The sequence below is a fragment of the Sceloporus occidentalis genome, unplaced genomic scaffold (genome assembly GCF_023333645.1).
Source record: "Sceloporus occidentalis isolate IW3139 unplaced genomic scaffold, rSceOcc1.0.p SCAF_2, whole genome shotgun sequence".
Classification (NCBI taxonomy): domain Eukaryota; kingdom Metazoa; phylum Chordata; class Lepidosauria; order Squamata; family Phrynosomatidae; genus Sceloporus; species Sceloporus occidentalis.
This window is the reverse complement of record NW_028316982.1, coordinates 90,280,411-90,298,412: the sequence shown is the minus strand read 5'-3', so window position 1 is coordinate 90,298,412 and position 18,002 is coordinate 90,280,411. Positions and strand designations below refer to the sequence as shown.

Below are 18,002 nucleotides of genomic sequence, written 5' to 3'. Positions count from 1 at the left end.
AAGGAGACTCCACCACACTCCGAGGGAGTGTGTTCCACTGTTGAACAACTCTAATGGGGTTGTACTGGATGGCCCTTGGGGTCTCTTCCAACTCTGTGATTCTATGATTCAGTGTCAGGAAGTTCTTCCTAAAGTATAGGTGGAGTCTCTTTTCCTGTAGCTTGCATCCATTGTTCCAGGCCCTGTTCTCTGGAGCAAAAGAAAACAAGCTTGCTCCATCCTCAATATGACACCCCTTCAAACACTTAAACAGGGCTATCACTTCTACTGTGATTCATGGGTTAGACTGCAAAGTGTAGCCAGGCAGGACCTACAAAGAGTGACGCCATTGGCCATGACTTTCACATTACATTTTTTTAGATTGTAAGCTTGAGGGCAGGGAACCGTCCAATTAAAAAGATAGTATGTACAGCGCTGTGTAAATTTACAGCACTTTATAAATAAAGGTTAATAATAATAATTTCGTTGCATGCTTCCGTTTGTTAATCTGCTGTGCTTCAGAGTGGAAAAACAAAGCTGCCTTTTTATCATTGCCTGTTCCAATAGGTGAGTAAACTGTTTCCAGAAGAACTGTTGGTAAACCCTCATATATGCCTGATAATTGGCTATTCTCAGGGATAAAGCTGTCGTGGAATATGTTTTATGGGCCATAGTGTTAATCGTACACCTTTCCTTATCAGCCAGGGGCGTATGAGCCATCTTGGAAGATCCAGATTGTGCTGCTTTGATGAGGGTACTTGAAAAATACAGCACAGTTTTCTTGTACTTGGTACAAAGGGGGTGCTGAAAAGTTCTTGGCCCAACCCACTTTCCAAATTCTGAGTAATTCATGAACAGTTGGTTAAGTAGAAGCTGTCAGCCCAGAGGGTGTCAAAATGTTTGAATGCTGACCAAAAATGATATCAGGTGGATACACTTTCTAGTTAATTTTGCAGCATTGAGCAATCTAGTGATAATGTTTTGAATCAACTCATCACCACTGATGAAACATGGTTACATCATTAGGATCCAGAGGATAACAGACCTTGTAGTGGTGACATTTGGATTTTCCACAGCTGAAAAAATTAAAGACTCAAAGGTCAGCTGGAAAGGTCATGACCACAGTTTTTTGGGGTACAGAAGGTATTTTGATGACTATCTCCAGAAGGGCCAAACAGTTAATGCAGAATACTACTCTAACTTTCCGTGCCAATGAAAGGAAGCACTGAAGGAGAAAAATGGTGAAAGTATTATTTTTGCAGGACAGCACACCTGCTCACAGGGCTGGCAAGATGATGGATGTTTTGATGAATCTGGGATTCGAGTGTATAGACAAGTGGTTTTCAAGTGGTGGGGCAGGATCCCTGGAGGGCATAAGACCTGGAGGCTCTGATCCTGCCTCCTCCACTTCCCAGACTTTTTAATGTGCAAATTTGACACATGCGTTGACTCAAATTGAATTACCTAAATAAAACTATTTTAATTTTAATGATTTATTTCTTACAAAATGTTAAAATATGAATATACATGAATGTGTGAATGAAAGTACAAACTAAATAAACAAAGTACAGTCAGCCCTTGCTATCCGCAGACTTGCCACCTGCAGATTCAAACATCTGTGGACGGCAAGCCTGCATTGTTCCATGGTGGCATGTGCACTTGGCCACACCTCTATTAGGGACAGTTCCCGTTGTCCCATGGCGGCATGTGTATGTGGCTGTGCCACCATTAAGTCCCCAATGGCAGTGCAGATACATGCACAGGCTGCCACAGGACAATCGGGGTTATCCCTAATGGTGGCATGGCCACATGCATGTGCTGCCATTGAGGACAGTGAACTTGAGCATCTACAGATTTTGGTTTCTATGGAGGGGGGTGTCTGGAACGGATCCCCCATGGATACCGAGAGCTAACTGGAGTGAAGCATGTACACAACGTCTGCATGTAGATGCAAAAGGAAGTCCCAAGGGTAAAATTGTGAGTACCACTGCTATAGACCATCCAACTATTTCCTATTTCCAAACCTTAAAAAGAGTTTGAAAAGAATGAAATTTTCAAATGATTAAATAGTAAGAGCAGCAGCAGAGCAGTATTTCAGTGACCAGACATCAGAAAACTGTTTGGAAAGGTTGAAGAAACATGAGAAAAAATGTACCAAGCGTGTTGAACTTCGGGGTCAATATGGAGAATAGCATGTAAATTTCTTGGCTCTTGGTCAGAGAACTTTTCAGCACCCCCTTGTATAGATTTTCAATGCTCATCAAAGTGGAAAGAACTGAGGCCAGAGTCTGCCAGGAGTTTCCAGCATTCCAAAGCCCTGGAAACATAGGTATAACTGTTGGAGGAGTATTTTGAAGCTTGATCCTATTAAAGATTGGATCCTCAAGAGGTGGCTTGTATTTCTTATTTGAAAATCTAGGGTCTTAATGGTTATAGAGACCTGCTCTGTAAAGATGCCCAGGTTATCTCATGGGAAAACAGGATCCTCTAGTGAGGAACAACCTGATTCTGATGATCACTCTGCAGAGGTGTCCCTATCAGGTCCTTTATGAGGCTTATGTGGAACAGAAGTGACATTGTGTTGCTGTTCAGATGCGGAAGGCTCTGCTAGAGTTGGAATAAATCGGGATTGGCTGTATCAGAGGTCAAGCAGAATATTCCTCAGCTAGGAATGAGAGAGGCAGGCTAAAATAATAATAATAATAAAGATCAAGAGACGGGGTGGGAAGTGGCGGCGGCTGTTGTTGTCATTATTTATTTATGTACATTCTGCTTTTCCCCAAAATTGGAACACAAAGTGGTTTACAAACTAAAAGAACAATCCAATTAAAAACATACAAAAGTGAGAACTAAAAGTGAGAACTTAAATTAGTACAGTATTAAAACACATCACTCATTAAAATAAAATAATTTTTAAAAAGCATTTAAAAAAAGATGTCATCATCATCATTTATTAATGCTTAGACCAAAGCCATTTGTGTATAAAGTGTTAAAATGCAATACAAAATACAACATGGAAGAACAGCATAAAAAAGTACAACATAAAATAAATCACATAACCATCTTGCAGTATCATTTAAAACAATTAAAATACTAAAATGCATTAAAACAATAGAAATAAAACTATATACAGACCCTTGAAAATTTCAAAACCAGCACTACAGCATTTTTTATTCTTTATTTTTATTCAAAGTATACCAAGTTCCATAAAGTTATGTATTTACTTCTTAACATAATACTAAAATACTATCTTAAACGTATACCTGAAGATAGAGAGCCCTCCCTCCATGATAACTGTCATCCTTTGGCCTGTGAGGAAGTGAACACCAGGGCTAGCCAGAAGAAGAAGAGCCCTCCCTCCAGTCCATCTGCCTTGGTCCAGGCCTCAGAGGGAAAGAAGAACCACTGGACCTCATCCCTTTTCCCACCACCATTTCCTTCTCCTTTTGTGTCGTGTCTTTTAGATTGTAAGCCTGAGGGCAGGGAACCGTCTAATTAAAAATAATAATTGTAAGCCGCTCTGATAGCCTATAAGGCTGAAGGGGCGGGGTAGAAATACCATAAATAAATAATAAATAATAAACATTTCCTAAGTTTGTCTGATTTCATATCCCTTCTTTTACTTTCATTGCTTATTTACTTCCTATTGCTTCATTTTATTTCAAAGATATCTCAAAAACTTATTTTTCTTAACAAATAATACCACTTTTACTGATCTAAGACAACTATCTTGAATTTCTTATGCCTACTGTTTTTTCCACCTACATTTACAGAATTCATTGACAGGTAACTACTCTTTTTCTACCTGCTTAGCATCTTGCCAAATTAATCAAAATGTTAATTTATCCAGCTCAATCATTTTGACTAGATTTTATTTAAAATGTACATACAATCAAATAACAAACTTATAAACAATAGAAATAACAGACCATAGGAGTGAGCACTGATACTAGGACATTCGAGCCACATATGTGTGTAAAAACTTTGAGCCTCTCCAACATATAGTGAAATGTTTTTCAATATCTTTGAGAGTTTCACAGGGGTTAAATACCATTTGCATACTGCTTTTAAAGCATTCTCCTTTGCAGATGCCGATCTTGATTTATATATGGAGGAGGACCACATACTTGCCCAGGTTTCCTCTAATATATCCATATTTAAATCTGTCAGGTTATTCTGGCAGAATGATTTTTACCTTAAGGGGACTGTATTACGTTTTTGTATCTAGTGGCCACTCTTCCCTTGGATTGTCCCTTACCTATACAGATGGATTCATAAAAAGTTGGAGTTCTAGAACTATAACCTTTTAGCAGGATGTGGTGTGCAAAGGAAAGGACTTGCAACATTTGAAGCCAAGTGGGATTGGCTTGTCTCAAGGCACTGAACAAACAGGAGATCTCAGCTTTCCCACATCAAATAAGTCCATTATTCTATATATTCCACATTTCCCCCCAATTTCTGAAGTAGGCTGATCTATCTAATAAAAGCTGGGGTGCACTAAAAAAGGCCAGATAGGTGAGGGACCAAGGACAATTAAGTGTGCCTATTGTTCCCATGAGAATGGAATTTCTGAGGAAAGGATTATGTATATCTCTCAACTTCGTTTGAGCCTTAGTAGAATAGAGAACATTAAGATCTGTTAAATTACCCTCCAGTTCCATATGAGACCATTTAGTGGAATGTGATTCTATGACAAATCGAGAGAATTGGTTCAATTGAAAAGTATGAAAATATGTCCTGAGTTCAAGAATTGCTAATCTACCTTCTTTAGGGTTGGTGAATTGGGCAATTTTGGGAAATCTGGGATTTTTTTTTTTAATCTTGGAATATAAAATTGGTCATTGTTTTTTGCCAAACCTTAAATATACGTGGGGCTGGACTAACAGGTATAAAGTGGAATAAAAACAGCAATCGTGGGGTTAGAAACATCTTTACCAAAGCAATCTTGCCAAGAAATGCAAAGTTCTGTGTCGCCTGCAGATTGTCTTAGATCTTTTACCAGAATGCAGAATTCAGTGATCTTCTGGTCAGCTAGACGTTTTGCCCCTTGCATTAGGGCTTCTCTGGCCTTAGATTAGTATGATCTGTCGCTATAGATGACTGAATTGCTTCAACTGTTGTTAGGGTTATGCTCTACTCAAGGAAAGACGTTAGCCATGCTGGATGGCCGCCCCCCTCACAATTTCGATTGGTTTTATAGAAGGAGTTTCTTTCAACTTCCACTTTTGTACTACTATTATTCTTGATGCAGACACCATGTACAGCAAAATTTTCCAGTATTTTCCCTCTGTTTGACAAGGGACTTTGTTAATCATATTTTAAAAGGTAGATTTCAGGATCACATAGCATTAGGAGCAGCACAAAAATGAGATTCCCTATCAGGTTCAACGTATTACTGCATCTCAGGACCTTACACACTTGGTGTAAAACTCAATGCCTTCCAGTGGCTAAGAGCTGGACTAGGGGACACAGATTTTTCTAGAATCTTCCTGTATAAGTAGGAACCAACAATTGAACCTTGTCGGATCTCCCAAGTGATTCTCTCCACAAATCGGCTAGAGGAGCAATGATGAGACAAAGGAGAGGTGAGGATATGAGATCAGAATGGATGAGGCTCTTAGAAGGTCCTGATGTAGCCAAGTCTTGAGGGATGAGGAACGGTTGGATGGTCCTTAGCCTTCTTTTTCTATGGCGGGTTATAGACCGCCCATTTGGGGCGGGCTGCACCCGCCCCTTTCCCCGGAGTATCGGGGCCTCAGCATGCAGAGCGGCAGCCACTGAGGCCCCGATCCGCCACTTTTAGGCTGCGGGGAAGCAGCAAAACGCCGCTTCCCCGCAGCCTGAAAAGGGGTGTACCTGGGGCTTCAAGCTCCAAGGACACCCCGCAGTGGCGGGGAGAAGAGAAAGGGGCCACTTGGCCCCTTTCTCTTTTAGTCCGCTGGGCGCAGCCATCTGAAGGCTGCGCCCAGCGGACTAAACCAGGAAGCTCTAGAGGCGGCGCGGCCGTGACGTCTTCACGGCAGCGGCCATATGGTTAGGGCAGTGCGGAAGCACTGCCCTTTTGTAACCCTAGTGCGTGCTCGTCACGCACTAAAGTGCCGGTCTGTAACCGGCCTTTGTCTCTGCTGGCACTAAAAAAGGAAGGACTTTTTTTTCTACAGCTGTTCCTCTAGAGATCTGCCAGGAATAAGTAGAATGTCTTTAGCTCTTTTAGTCCTGGAAAGGAGCCTTTCTGGTGATGTCAGGGGTGAGGACACTGATTTGTCCTCTGAAAAGGCTAAAGGAGTCTGTCTTACTGAATGCTCCTGCTGGTATTCCATGGTTGAAGATATGGGTGCAACAAGCAGACTGCTAAGAAATGCTGTATGAGAAGACTTACTCTAGGCTGCAAGAGCCTGCAGTCTGGAGGACTCTTTCCACTGAAGAGTTTTAAGAAGAAAAGCTCTGTTATGGGTGGCTTGATCTGTAAAGGTCTGGCAATACAGGCACAAGTCAACCACATATTCCTTATCAAGGCAGAGTAGACAATATGAGTGATCATCAGATTACGGAATCTTTGCCCCACAATGTAAACTCTTCTTGAAGAAAATCTTCAGGGCTATAAGCCCCCAGAGAAAGAAAACTAACAAAATGCTGTACTTCCTAATAATGTTATGTGATGCAAGACAAAAAGGAAATGGTTTTCGATAGGAACACATAGCTTATATATGCATGAGTAAGGGGGAAGCGATACTGCCAAATGCAGCTCTAGAGACTTTCAATGATCTCCCTGAGGGCACAGAATGACCAATTTATATGAGGCACAGAAACAACAAAAGGGGGAATTCTGACTCAGCTTTTTGTGCATGGTCTGGGTGATGGCAGTAGTGATAGCAACCTTTAAGCAGCCTAACATTCATCAGAAACATCTCTCATCACTTCCTTCAGTCAGGCACACAGTTACCATCTGACTGTACATCAACTAGGAAAGCAGCATGCACCTCTGTAAACTAAGCTGGGAGATACTGCAGACAGTTTTTATCTCTAAACCATCTTATCTCCTTAACCCTTAAGAAACACCTTGGGCCCAAAGACAGTTTGTGGGAACTTGACAGGAGAATCAATTAAACAGATATGAAACAAATAAACTAATTTATTTCTCTCTCCTCCTAAGTAAGGGAGCTCTGCTAGACTCTCATCTTGATAAGAGAAGAGAACAATTCCTAACAAGCAAAAAACTAAACACACACACACACCTTAATTTAAAGTAAAACCAGCTAAATTAAGCAGCACTGTTTAGCAACAAAAATTGCCAACAGTCAGATAGCATCCACCAAGAAAATCCATAAAACTTTTCTTTTGCTTGTACCAAACTATCATAACTGAAAAAGGCAAACATGATATAAATAGGTTTGAGACAGCTGGCTAAAACTATTTGTTTGCATTATTTTTTTCTTCTAATCTACAGAACTAGACAATTTTGCCAGTATCATCTAATTCTGCAGATTAGCTAAACCTGATCTGTTGCCAGCACTACTATTCAATGTACACACATCTCCAATGCTTAACAAATACTCTCTTAAAATAGATTATGTAAGTAGCAGGAAGCAACAAAAACATGGACAATATTTTTGTGCAATGTTTCCCCCTTCAATAATGAGATATCAAAAAATTAACTAGAAGGGAAGTCAAGTTTAGCCTGCAGAGAAAATTCTCCTTTGTAAGAAAAAGGGAAGGGAGGTAGCTATAGGTAAGGAAAAGAAATGATGATCTCAGTCATTAAAAACACCATAAAAATCCTATAGATCAAATGTAAGACATGTAATAAAATAAGGAAAATTGTAAATTAAGGTTTGCACCTACTTCATCAAGTTCTGTGGTCACGTTTCCACTACTGCTTGCTGGATAATCACCTATTTGAGCTTTTGGGGCTTTGGGTGTAGGACCTCGTCGGCTTGTGATGGCAAATGCAGCTTTCTGGTGCCTATACAGTGTGATTATACCCCTATGCTTGGTGACTGTATGATGCATGCCATCTCTTTCAGAATTCGATCCTAAAAAGAAATGTAGATGATGGGAAACATTTTCACAGCCGCTCATGAAAACATTTTTACAATTAAGTGATTGTGCTGCTAGAACCAGCAAGGAAAATAATTAAAGGAGATTTTCTTATAAGAATTTGAAAGGAGAAAAAGATTTGAGATGTCAATTCACAAATACACCTAGAAGATCAAATACAGAAAGGAGCACTGCCAATCACTCTGAACTGTGGTGCTGTGTGCCTTCAAGTTGTTTCTGATTTATGGTGGCCTCAAGGTGACCATATCATGGAGTTTTCTTGGCAAGAGTTCTTCAAAGATTTGTCATGGCCTTCCTCTGAGTCTGAGAGAGTGTGACTTGCCCAAAGGCACCCAGTGGGTTTCCACAGCTAAGCAGGGATTCAAACTCTGGTCTCCAGAGTTGTAGCCCAATGCTCAAAACACTACACCACACTGGCTCTCTTCACTTTGAAACATGAAGGCCTAAATCCAGTTGCTGCCATGTATTCACTGTACCTTCTGGGAAGCAGCATTCAGCAAGTAATTCAAGGGATCTATTCTAGTAGGGACTATCAAATGGATTTGGCTAAAGCCTTTTAATAAAATGGCACAATTGTAAAGACCATCCAAAACAGTAATAAATAATAGTTAGTGAGAAATTAAATGAATAGGGATGACTTTGGAAGTAATTTCCACACACTTTCCTGGATTCAGTCTTGGTAGTGATACTGTTAGTCACACAATCCCTCTACTGTTACTGTCACCATGGAGTGCAGTGAATGAATGAAACATGGTTATTAGATACAAGATCTCCCATGGCATTTCACAGACATTTTCATCTTCAAGAATCTAAATTAATTCAATTTGGGAACAGACATTTCTTCTCCAGCCTTCTCTGTAAGAGTAGAGGGAGATAGCCTGAAGCCCCAAACCTACTCTTATTGTTAGGTTCCTAGAAACACAACACCAGAACATATATCCAGAAAATATATGAGAAACACAAAGCTCTGAAAGTGCAGCACAATGAAGCCATTGTTCATTTAAAACGTTTCTCATTAAAAAGTATCACCTTTTTGAAAATACCACAACTGTCATCAACCAATGGACAGTACTCAGATTTAAAACACTGCAGTATTATTTTGTTCTTAGAATCTAGATTCTTCAGATGCCCAAGAAAATATTCATAAAGGATTATCAGGTGAAAATATAAATTCCACAGTTAACTAGGAAAAAATGTGACCGTTTATCAATGGTTGCTCATACAAATCACAAAGTTTTGGGATCAAGTTGCTTCTTTCATAGTATACTGTAAATGAGAATTAGAATTAAGTTCATCATCTAATCTTGTTTTAAGGTTGTACTGGAACCACAGGCTGACACTTTCTTTTATTCTGAAGACAGATAGCTTGTTAACTCACCTTTTACATTTTCATTGCTGGTCAGGGGTTGTGCAGGACATGATGTTAAAGGAGTAAGATGGGGATCCACACAAAGTGAATTACAAAGATTTTTTATGATCTTTGAATTGGGACAAGGAGACCGTGTTGTACACTGCTGAAGCAACTTTGCTATGCACAAAGCAGCATAATTTTGTACTAGTGTATTTTCTTCTTTTTTTACTGCCTCCATCAGTGGTTTTATGACTGGATTTAATTTTTCTGGAAGCTGTTCCAGATTGACAACAGCACAAGCAGTAAAAGTATGTACTCTCAAGTGTAACGTTTGCCATTCCTGATTTGTTTCAGTAACAGTCATTTGGACTTGTTGTCGCTTGCTTTCTAGCTGCTGTAGAACTTTAGGATTCAGATTAAGAGAGGATGTGACTTCACTGTAGATAGTAGTGACCTAAGAAAACAAAAATTAGTCAAAAGTAAAAACATTTCAATTACTACCTGTGAAAGAAAGGACTCTGAGGGATTTGAAAACAGTCAAACACATAGTTGTAGAAACTGGTATCTATCCATTATTTTGTTTTGATTGTTACATGTGCAGTGGCTTAACCACTGTATCACTAGAAGTAGCAGGGTGCATATCCAAGTTCAAAAGAAGATTACACTAAAAACCTAACAGAAAAAGCACTGGGCATATCTATTCCAATGCTTACAGTATTCTAAACAAAAAGGACAAAGATGGGAAATGAACAATGGCAAATGGGAATAAACTCACAGTACCCTGAGCAAAATTGTTCTGAAGCATCTTGATATATCCACATTCTTATTTATAAACATACATGCTGCTTTCTGTGTCCCCAGGTTTCATTAGCATAAAATGAAAATTCCTTATTAGAATATTAGTTTCCCTACAGTGCCCTTGTGACTAAAAATTGCTTTGTTTTGTCCATCATACAGAATACTGGATGAAACATTTAAAAGGACATTTGTCCCCAAGCCAATGACCATCATGCTTTAAAATGCAACTGGTAAAGTAACCATTTCAAGCTATACTCCTGTACACCTACTATGTTTATACAGTCAGAGATACCCCGCCCCCATGTTCTTTGCCTGCACATTTGAAAACAAATGTTTATGAAGATAAAGCTGGAATGGTCATCTCCTTTTAATACCATCATCTGATGGAACAAAAGTGTATACAGCAGTCTTAATAAACCAGTTAGTATAAACAGTTTTATATACTGGTAAAGGAGATTAGCTGGTAAATAAAGATAATCTATGGCTAATGTAAAATGTGTATTTGGTAAAGTAATGTTATAGTCCAAACACACAGTTGCAGAACGTTCACTTTGCAACAGAAACATCCACAAACAAAAAGATAAATTTTTAAAAAGCTCCATCTGCACACCTATCTGTTACCAAGGTACACACATGGACCAAGAGTCAACTAAGTATTGCTGGATGTGTGTGTATTTCTGCCAGCAGAATTGAGTATTCTTCTTCTTGCTATAACCCTCTGTGACATCAAGAGTCTGCTCCACAAAGTTCCCACCCAACTTCATTAGAAGCAACAGCAGAATGCACTAGAAGCAAACCATTGGATCCCAGCTGCTGTTTCATCCAATTATAGTTATGCTCATGACCACCGCTAGTAAAGACTGACTATGGGGTGTTCTACATTTTGTCCTTTTAATAAGACTATACAAATGTTTCAAATTCTACTGATTCTTTTGCAATTTCAGAGGGAGAAGACTCCTTTCATCAGCAGTTAGAACAGACAAGATGCATTGGAGAGGCTTGTAGGAAGGACCAGAATAGCCTACTAGCCCAAAGAGAGGAAGAACAACTGCAATATTCCCCCTTGATTTTTTTTCTTCAACAGTAATAGTGCTTAGCTATATTAATGCAATAGTAATTCATTGACTTATTCTGTTCTTATGATTTGGTGAAGACAATGCTGCTACTGTTTTGTTCACAAAAAGATAAGGCTAATAAATCTGCATGCAATGTGCTCATTTACAAGTGGGCTTTTTCCTACGTGAAAGTGGCTGTGGCAAAAACGACTAATACATTCTCTTAGAGTTAGACAAATGACACCTTTAATGTCTAGTATGATTATGTTTTAATTGCATTAAAAAGTTCATTACAGAAGAATTACCCCAGTTACATTTTGCTTATCTCAGTTGTTGAAGTGGAAGCACAACCTCACATGCAAAATTAAGATCTGTCTGGCATTGCCACTGATGAACTAAGGAAGAAATATTCACCCTCACTCTTAAATGGGTTGCCTCAAGTGGACTGCAACCTTGTATCCTCACATGTTTTAGACTGCAACATATCATCCATGACCACTAATCGTGCTGACTACGATGATGGAAGTTGCAGTCCAACATAAATCAAGGAATCAAAGCTGCAGTGCTAAATTCCCTCCAAAATGGAAAGGGATCTCCCTGCAAAGGTCCCCAAAATAATAATAATAATAATAATAATAATGTTTATTTATATTTCCTGCCTCTCCCAAGGATTGAGGTGGGATTACATCAGTAAAAACGATACAATAATACAAAATACGTTCCATAAAACACTAATTCTCAATTAACCAATATTCCTTTTAGTTCTCTAAAATAACAACTCATCAATAGTTAACAATCATAGTCAGGAGTGGAGCCATCGTCATAACCTTTTATATGGAGTCTGGTAGATAAGCCACTACTTTCTATGATTCTGATTTCTGATACAAATTAGGACCATATTCATATGTATGGATGAACAGGATTATCTTAAAAACCACCTTCAGCAGGTTGCTTTCATCCATTTGGCCACCACAACTGTTTGGGTAACTTTTCACACTGCTCACTTAGAGATGAGCAGCTAGCTTTTTCATCAATTCACTCACCAGTTCATTCGCTTGATCTATTGTAAACACACTGCAGTTTACTCTGCTGGAAATGTCAATATTTGCCTCAGTAAATGAGGAGATGAGTTGTTTACATTCATTCTGCATTCGGGTGAAGGGGACAGCAATTTCATCATAATAAAGATGTTCAGAAAGGACACCAAGTAAGCGTGACTTGACAGCAAGAGCCACCACTTTATTTTCCTAAAAATGAATATAGATTTCAATCATCATATTGCTACCAAGTGAGCTACTTTTGCATATTGAGTCTAAGTCATCACCAGATTTTTTTAAAGTACGGTAATATTATTACATGCAGAGAGATATATCCAATTGATACAACTGATGTTTAGTGCATTCAATAATGCGCTAGCCTATGTGTACCCACTAGGATCAATAAGGCTTACTCTCAGGTGTGATCACTAGTTTCAGTGTTACTAAATTCACTATACTAACAAACATACTATATTAATAAACCAAAAGGTAAGATTCCAAGTTGTTATATGGAACACAAAAATACAAGTTTCTAAAGAACTGATGAAAATAATTATGAGTCCTCAAAAAGATTTCAGGCTCTTATACAGTCACCCACTCTATCAATTCTCATTGAATTTCTGAAAGCAGAGCTTGATACTGCACAGGAATAAAATATTCCCCTATTTTTAAAAAGACAACCCCACTTTCTGCATGCGTGAAAGCATTTTTAGTCCCTGCTTGCATGCTTTAAGGCATGAAAATTCTGTCAATTACACATTTTCATCTTGAAAATTAGTAATCCTGCATTTCATCTATCTGGACCATAAAGAAAAGTGTAATCTGCTGGAAGATTATAACTTCAGTATACTGAATAGGGGCAGAAATGATTTACATTTGAAAACCATGTCATTTTTATAATAGCAAGTGTCCTTACCTTCTGCAAGGCAGCCCACTCACAGATTACTAATGCGACACTAAACCTCTGCAGAGCTGACTTGGAATTCAAGTGGAACAGTAATAGCTGAGCTAGTGATTCAGCTGGCCTTATTTCTTGAGAGATGTTATTCACACTCTGATCACAAATACAACAGCACAGTGCTCCAAGCAATCTGGAACAACAATCAATTTTATATTGAATTATATTTCAAGTAACATGGTGTTCTTTACAATTTTAACTTGATCTATGCTATAAGCATCTTGTCTTTAAACTCTTACTGCTTTAACATTTTGTTTTTAGATTTTCAATAATAAACTGACTTTGCTGCCATCATTCTGGCTCTCATAACAACATAATCCCTGGTTGCTGGATCTTCAGCAATGCTTTCTGCACCAGCAATGTATTCTTGTACCACTTCTTTAGTCTGGGTTTGCCCTTGCCGCACCTTGCCACCTGTTTTTTCCTGTGAAAAAGATACAAGATGCTCTTTAGGAAAGTATCTCATTTGATTCGAAATATAATATTTTTGTCATTAAAACTGAGCTACAAACATTAGAACGCATATTTCTATTACACATGGATTCTACTTGAAACTTTGAAAATCACTCAGTCTCTCCCTTTCACACACACAATTATTCATCCATTTCAACCTCTTTCTTCTTTAAAGTATTCAAACAATGAGGAAACTCTATCAAGTGCAAGCAATACTTAAAAGGCACATAATATTTCAACATAAACAGCCTAGACCAGTGGTGAACTTTTTAGAAACAAAGTGGCCTAATCAATGGCATTCCCATACTGGTGTCACCCAGTGCTGGGGGGGGGGGGCTTCCCCAGAGACAGAGATTTCAGGGGAAGGACTTTGCTGGAGACAGTTAAAGTCACAGGAGGGTGGGAGAAGAGGAGGAAAAGGTGCATGCCTGTTCCTCCTCTTTCCCCATCCTCCTGTGCCTTGCTTCGTACCATAGGTTTGCCACCACAGATCTAGACTACGGTGGGCCCTCCCTTTATGTGGGGATGCATTCTGGATCCCTCCGCGTAAGGGGAAATCAGCGTATGCTGGAGCCCCATAGGAAGTAATGGGGCTTGTGCCCGTGGCACACAACAGCGCATGCGTGCCATGGATGCATGCCCCATTACTTCCTCCAGGGCGTGCGATAGGCTCTTCTGGCGCAGCTTTCAGCATATGCTGAAACCTGTGTATGGCGCGCCTGTGTAAAACCTGGGCGCATGGTACTTATATCCATATCTACAGCGTATATTTTTCTCCCTGATTTCTGATATATAAACACACAAAGGCATTTTCTCATCCACCTGAGACATCTGGCAAATGTTTACTGTGCAGAAAAGATACAATTCCTTCTTTCTAAATAACCATGAACCCACTTCTCTTGAGGTCTTTTAAACTTGTTAACGTTTCACTACTTTTCTAACATTTGTTTAAATTCATACCTTGGATAAAACTTTCATTTTCCTTCTGTCTAAAACCTAAGCCTTAATAGCCATAGCACCCCCTCCACCCCACCCTGAGAGGTGCAGTGATATGATATCTGAGAGCTAAATTTGAGTAGCAATTTCAGCTCCCATTGGTTAGTGCATTTTAATTCAATTTTAGAGGAAATGAGGAAAGCCTTCAGTATCAGGTTTGGCTATGTCAAACTGTTGAAATGAGAAAAAAATCATAACACAATCAACAAAAGATAGTCAAATCATTCAATGGCCTTTTAAGATAGCACAGTTCCACAAGTATGTTTTAGAAACCCATCTGCCAACAGATGAGAAAACCTGATCTTGGAAAGCAAGAATACTTGAGAAGAGGGGTTGTACTGTAGTAGCTAAAACAGCTATACAGGGAACAAGACTACATTTTGGATAGACAACATGTTTTTTAATTCCGAATGGCATTTGCAAGGGTTTACTCCCTTTCTTCTGCTCCCTTCCTACAGAATGCAGAATGCCTTCCTCCTTGTTGTCCTTCCACCAGCAAGCTAAAACTTTTTTTATTCTGAGAAGCTTTTAAAACAGAAAGGTTTTTTTATTATTTTAATACAGAAAGTTTTAAAAGAATGGGCATGGGAGTATCGTACAGTTTTAATACAAACTGTTTTTAATAGCCTTTAACCTTTTTAAATTGCATTGTGTTCTTTTAACTTGAGGTCTGAATTGTTTTAATAATATGAATAGTTTATTTTTATTTAATTATCACTTTTTGCATGTTTTTAATTATATTGTTCTTTTGAACTGTAAGTCATTTTGCGTCCCAATTTGGAGGGGATTTCAAATAAAATTATCACCACCACCACCATCAAAATTGTTACATTACAACAAAAAACTGTAAAGAGTTTGGAGAAAAACTGGGAGCAAATGTGTTTGAGGGAGAAGGGTTAAAATGTTGTTGAACATTTTAACCCTATCACTGAAAACAGATACTTTACACATGCTGGGCCATATCAGAAAAGCAGAGGCAGTGCCCTCAGATAAGTGTTCAGGGTTTTGGAGATAAGGTATAACAATACCTCATACTTCATGTATACAGTATATGTATAGCTGTATATACCCCCTAAAGAGATACTGCAGAGTTAAGAATAAGCATGAAAGCTATGATACAGTCTGCTTACTCAAGAAGTTAAAAAGATAATTTGGTTTAGTGTGGCACTACAAGTATTCCATTCTAATTAGCATAGCACAGTTAAAAACAATATTTTCTCAAATGTGCTGTTCATTTTCTGACCTTCAGTCTAGCTTTCACTTCTAGCAACATATTCAAATCAATAGGCAAGTGAGAAGGCTGCATCATTAAGCAGAGCCATGCTCCCATCCACGGACATGCAGCTGCTACCACGTATTGTAAGGTAGCCTTGCTCAACAGTTCAAGCCACACCTACAAAAAGGAAAATGAGACAATCATATTCAAGGACAAACATTCAAATGTATAAAGAGGCCAAGGGAATCTAAGTTCTAACATAATACATACCTTATGTATTAGTTCCAGAATTTCTTGATTGCTTTCTAAAATACAGAACTGAAAGATATGTCTTAACATATCTTGCAAAATGGGAGTAAGCCAGGCTGCAGAATCCTAATAAAAGGGAAGGAAAACATAAAAGTTCATTATTTTCATAAGCCAAATTGAGAACTTTACATAAATTTATTCAGACAATGGTGCTGGCAAGAATTGGGGGAGGGGATATATACATGCTTTGGCTTTTTTGCCCTATCACCCTGTTTTCCCACTTCCTATTTACTCCCCCAAATGATCTCTCTCTCTCTCTCTCTCCCCTCACCTCTGTGTGTTTGCATGTATGCACCCACTCTCCTCCCCCATATACTCCTCTTCTCTAATTTTGATTTTGCATACTGAATATCAACTGGCTGTTTTAATTGTGGTATGAGATGTTCCTGTGTTGTAGAATTTAACTTATATTGTAAAATGCTTTGCCCTTTTTAAGGGAAAGTAGCAAAGAAATAAAATGACATATAAGACTTCAGCATAATTAAAAATTAAGTATTTGCAAAATTTCTTTTTTGTATTCTCTTAAAGTTAGCTGTTACATCGCTCTTACCTGATCTTGAGTAGACAAGAGGGTAAACAGAGTTTCTAATGCTGCTTTTCGAACAGAAGATATTGTATGATGTAGGAACGGCCATACACGTGGTACTAGATCTGTAAGTGACTGCTGAATACTGAAGAACAATGGACAGAAAATAAAGGATCAAGAAAAAATTAAATTCCATCTTTGATTAATATTCATGCTTTAAAGTAAAAATACTATCTTAAATGTTTTATTAACAAGAAAAACACATTCAATAAATTATAAAGTTTAGACATTAAGAAATCATAGTACATAGGTTAAGACTTTTGACATATCTCGTCCAGCAGCTCTCCAAGATTTCAGGCAAGGTCTCCTTCACCTTAGTCATACTGTTGGTCTTTTAATTTTCTTACACATGAAAAAATTATTTCCTAATACTGGGGTAGGGGAAAAACACATTGTATTTTACATAGAACTGAAAAGCCAAAAATACGAACTGTTATGAATGACTGTCTAAGGATACTGAATCTGAATTACAGTGCCTCCCGAGGGGACAACCAAGCTGGGTAAGAGGAGGAAGGGCTAGAGTTTGCCCCTCGACCCTCTCCTCAACCTGAATGTCTCCCAAGGGGACAACCAGGCTGCGGGGGAGGAAGAAGGGTGCATGACACCCATCCGCAATTGTTTGCAGCCGCCTGCTTGTCTCTTCCTCCTTTCCACCTTCTGTGGAGATAAGTAGGTCAGTTGCAAACAACTGAGAGTGGGTGGACGGGCAACAAAGCACAATATCCTTTACATCCTTTATTACATGCCATTAATTTTAACCTTGACTTATTCATGGGTCATATCAAAAAGTCTATAATTTGGCTCCAAAACCTACCCTCGACTTATACATGGGACTGACTTATAGTCAAGTATATACAGTACTATGTTTCTATTATTAAGAGTGCAGACTTATAGGTTAGTTCCATGCATGAAACTAATCTAAAAACAAAATAGTCAAAAAAGTAAGCAAATGAGCAGAATATGAGAAGATCGAAAAAAATGTGTTACCTTTGTATGAAAGGATTACTAAAATCTGATGCATTGTGAAAGTCACCTGCATGATGCAATCTAATGGCAACCACCCAAGAAAGTGAGGTTGCAAGTGAATGGCTACTGAAAAACAGTCAGTAAGACCTCATCCCTGATTGGAGGGCAAGATAATTATTTACCTTATCAACAGCTACTGAAGATCTGCCTCTAATTGGGCACAAACAGGTTGAAGATACA

The 18,002-nt window shown here is 38.6% G+C and overlaps 1 protein-coding gene across 2 annotated transcripts in view; it reads right to left on the bottom strand.

The window, feature by feature from the left end:
• LOC149318667 (TATA-binding protein-associated factor 172) overlaps positions 1-18,002 on the bottom strand; it is an 81,210-nt gene that overhangs the window by 23,730 nt on the left and 39,478 nt on the right. For both annotated transcript variants that reach the window (XM_089510235.1, XM_089510236.1), the window contains 8 exons: positions 16,761-16,881; positions 16,172-16,276; positions 15,929-16,078; positions 13,518-13,660; positions 13,195-13,369; positions 12,285-12,488; positions 9,416-9,842; positions 7,822-8,012 (listed from right to left, as the gene is read on the bottom strand). In XM_089510235.1, coding sequence (XP_089366361.1) covers positions 7,822-8,012; positions 9,416-9,842; positions 12,285-12,488; positions 13,195-13,369; positions 13,518-13,660; positions 15,929-16,078; positions 16,172-16,276; positions 16,761-16,881 — 1,516 coding nt within the window. The remainder of the gene's footprint in view (positions 1-7,821; positions 8,013-9,415; positions 9,843-12,284; positions 12,489-13,194; positions 13,370-13,517; positions 13,661-15,928; positions 16,079-16,171; positions 16,277-16,760; positions 16,882-18,002) is intronic.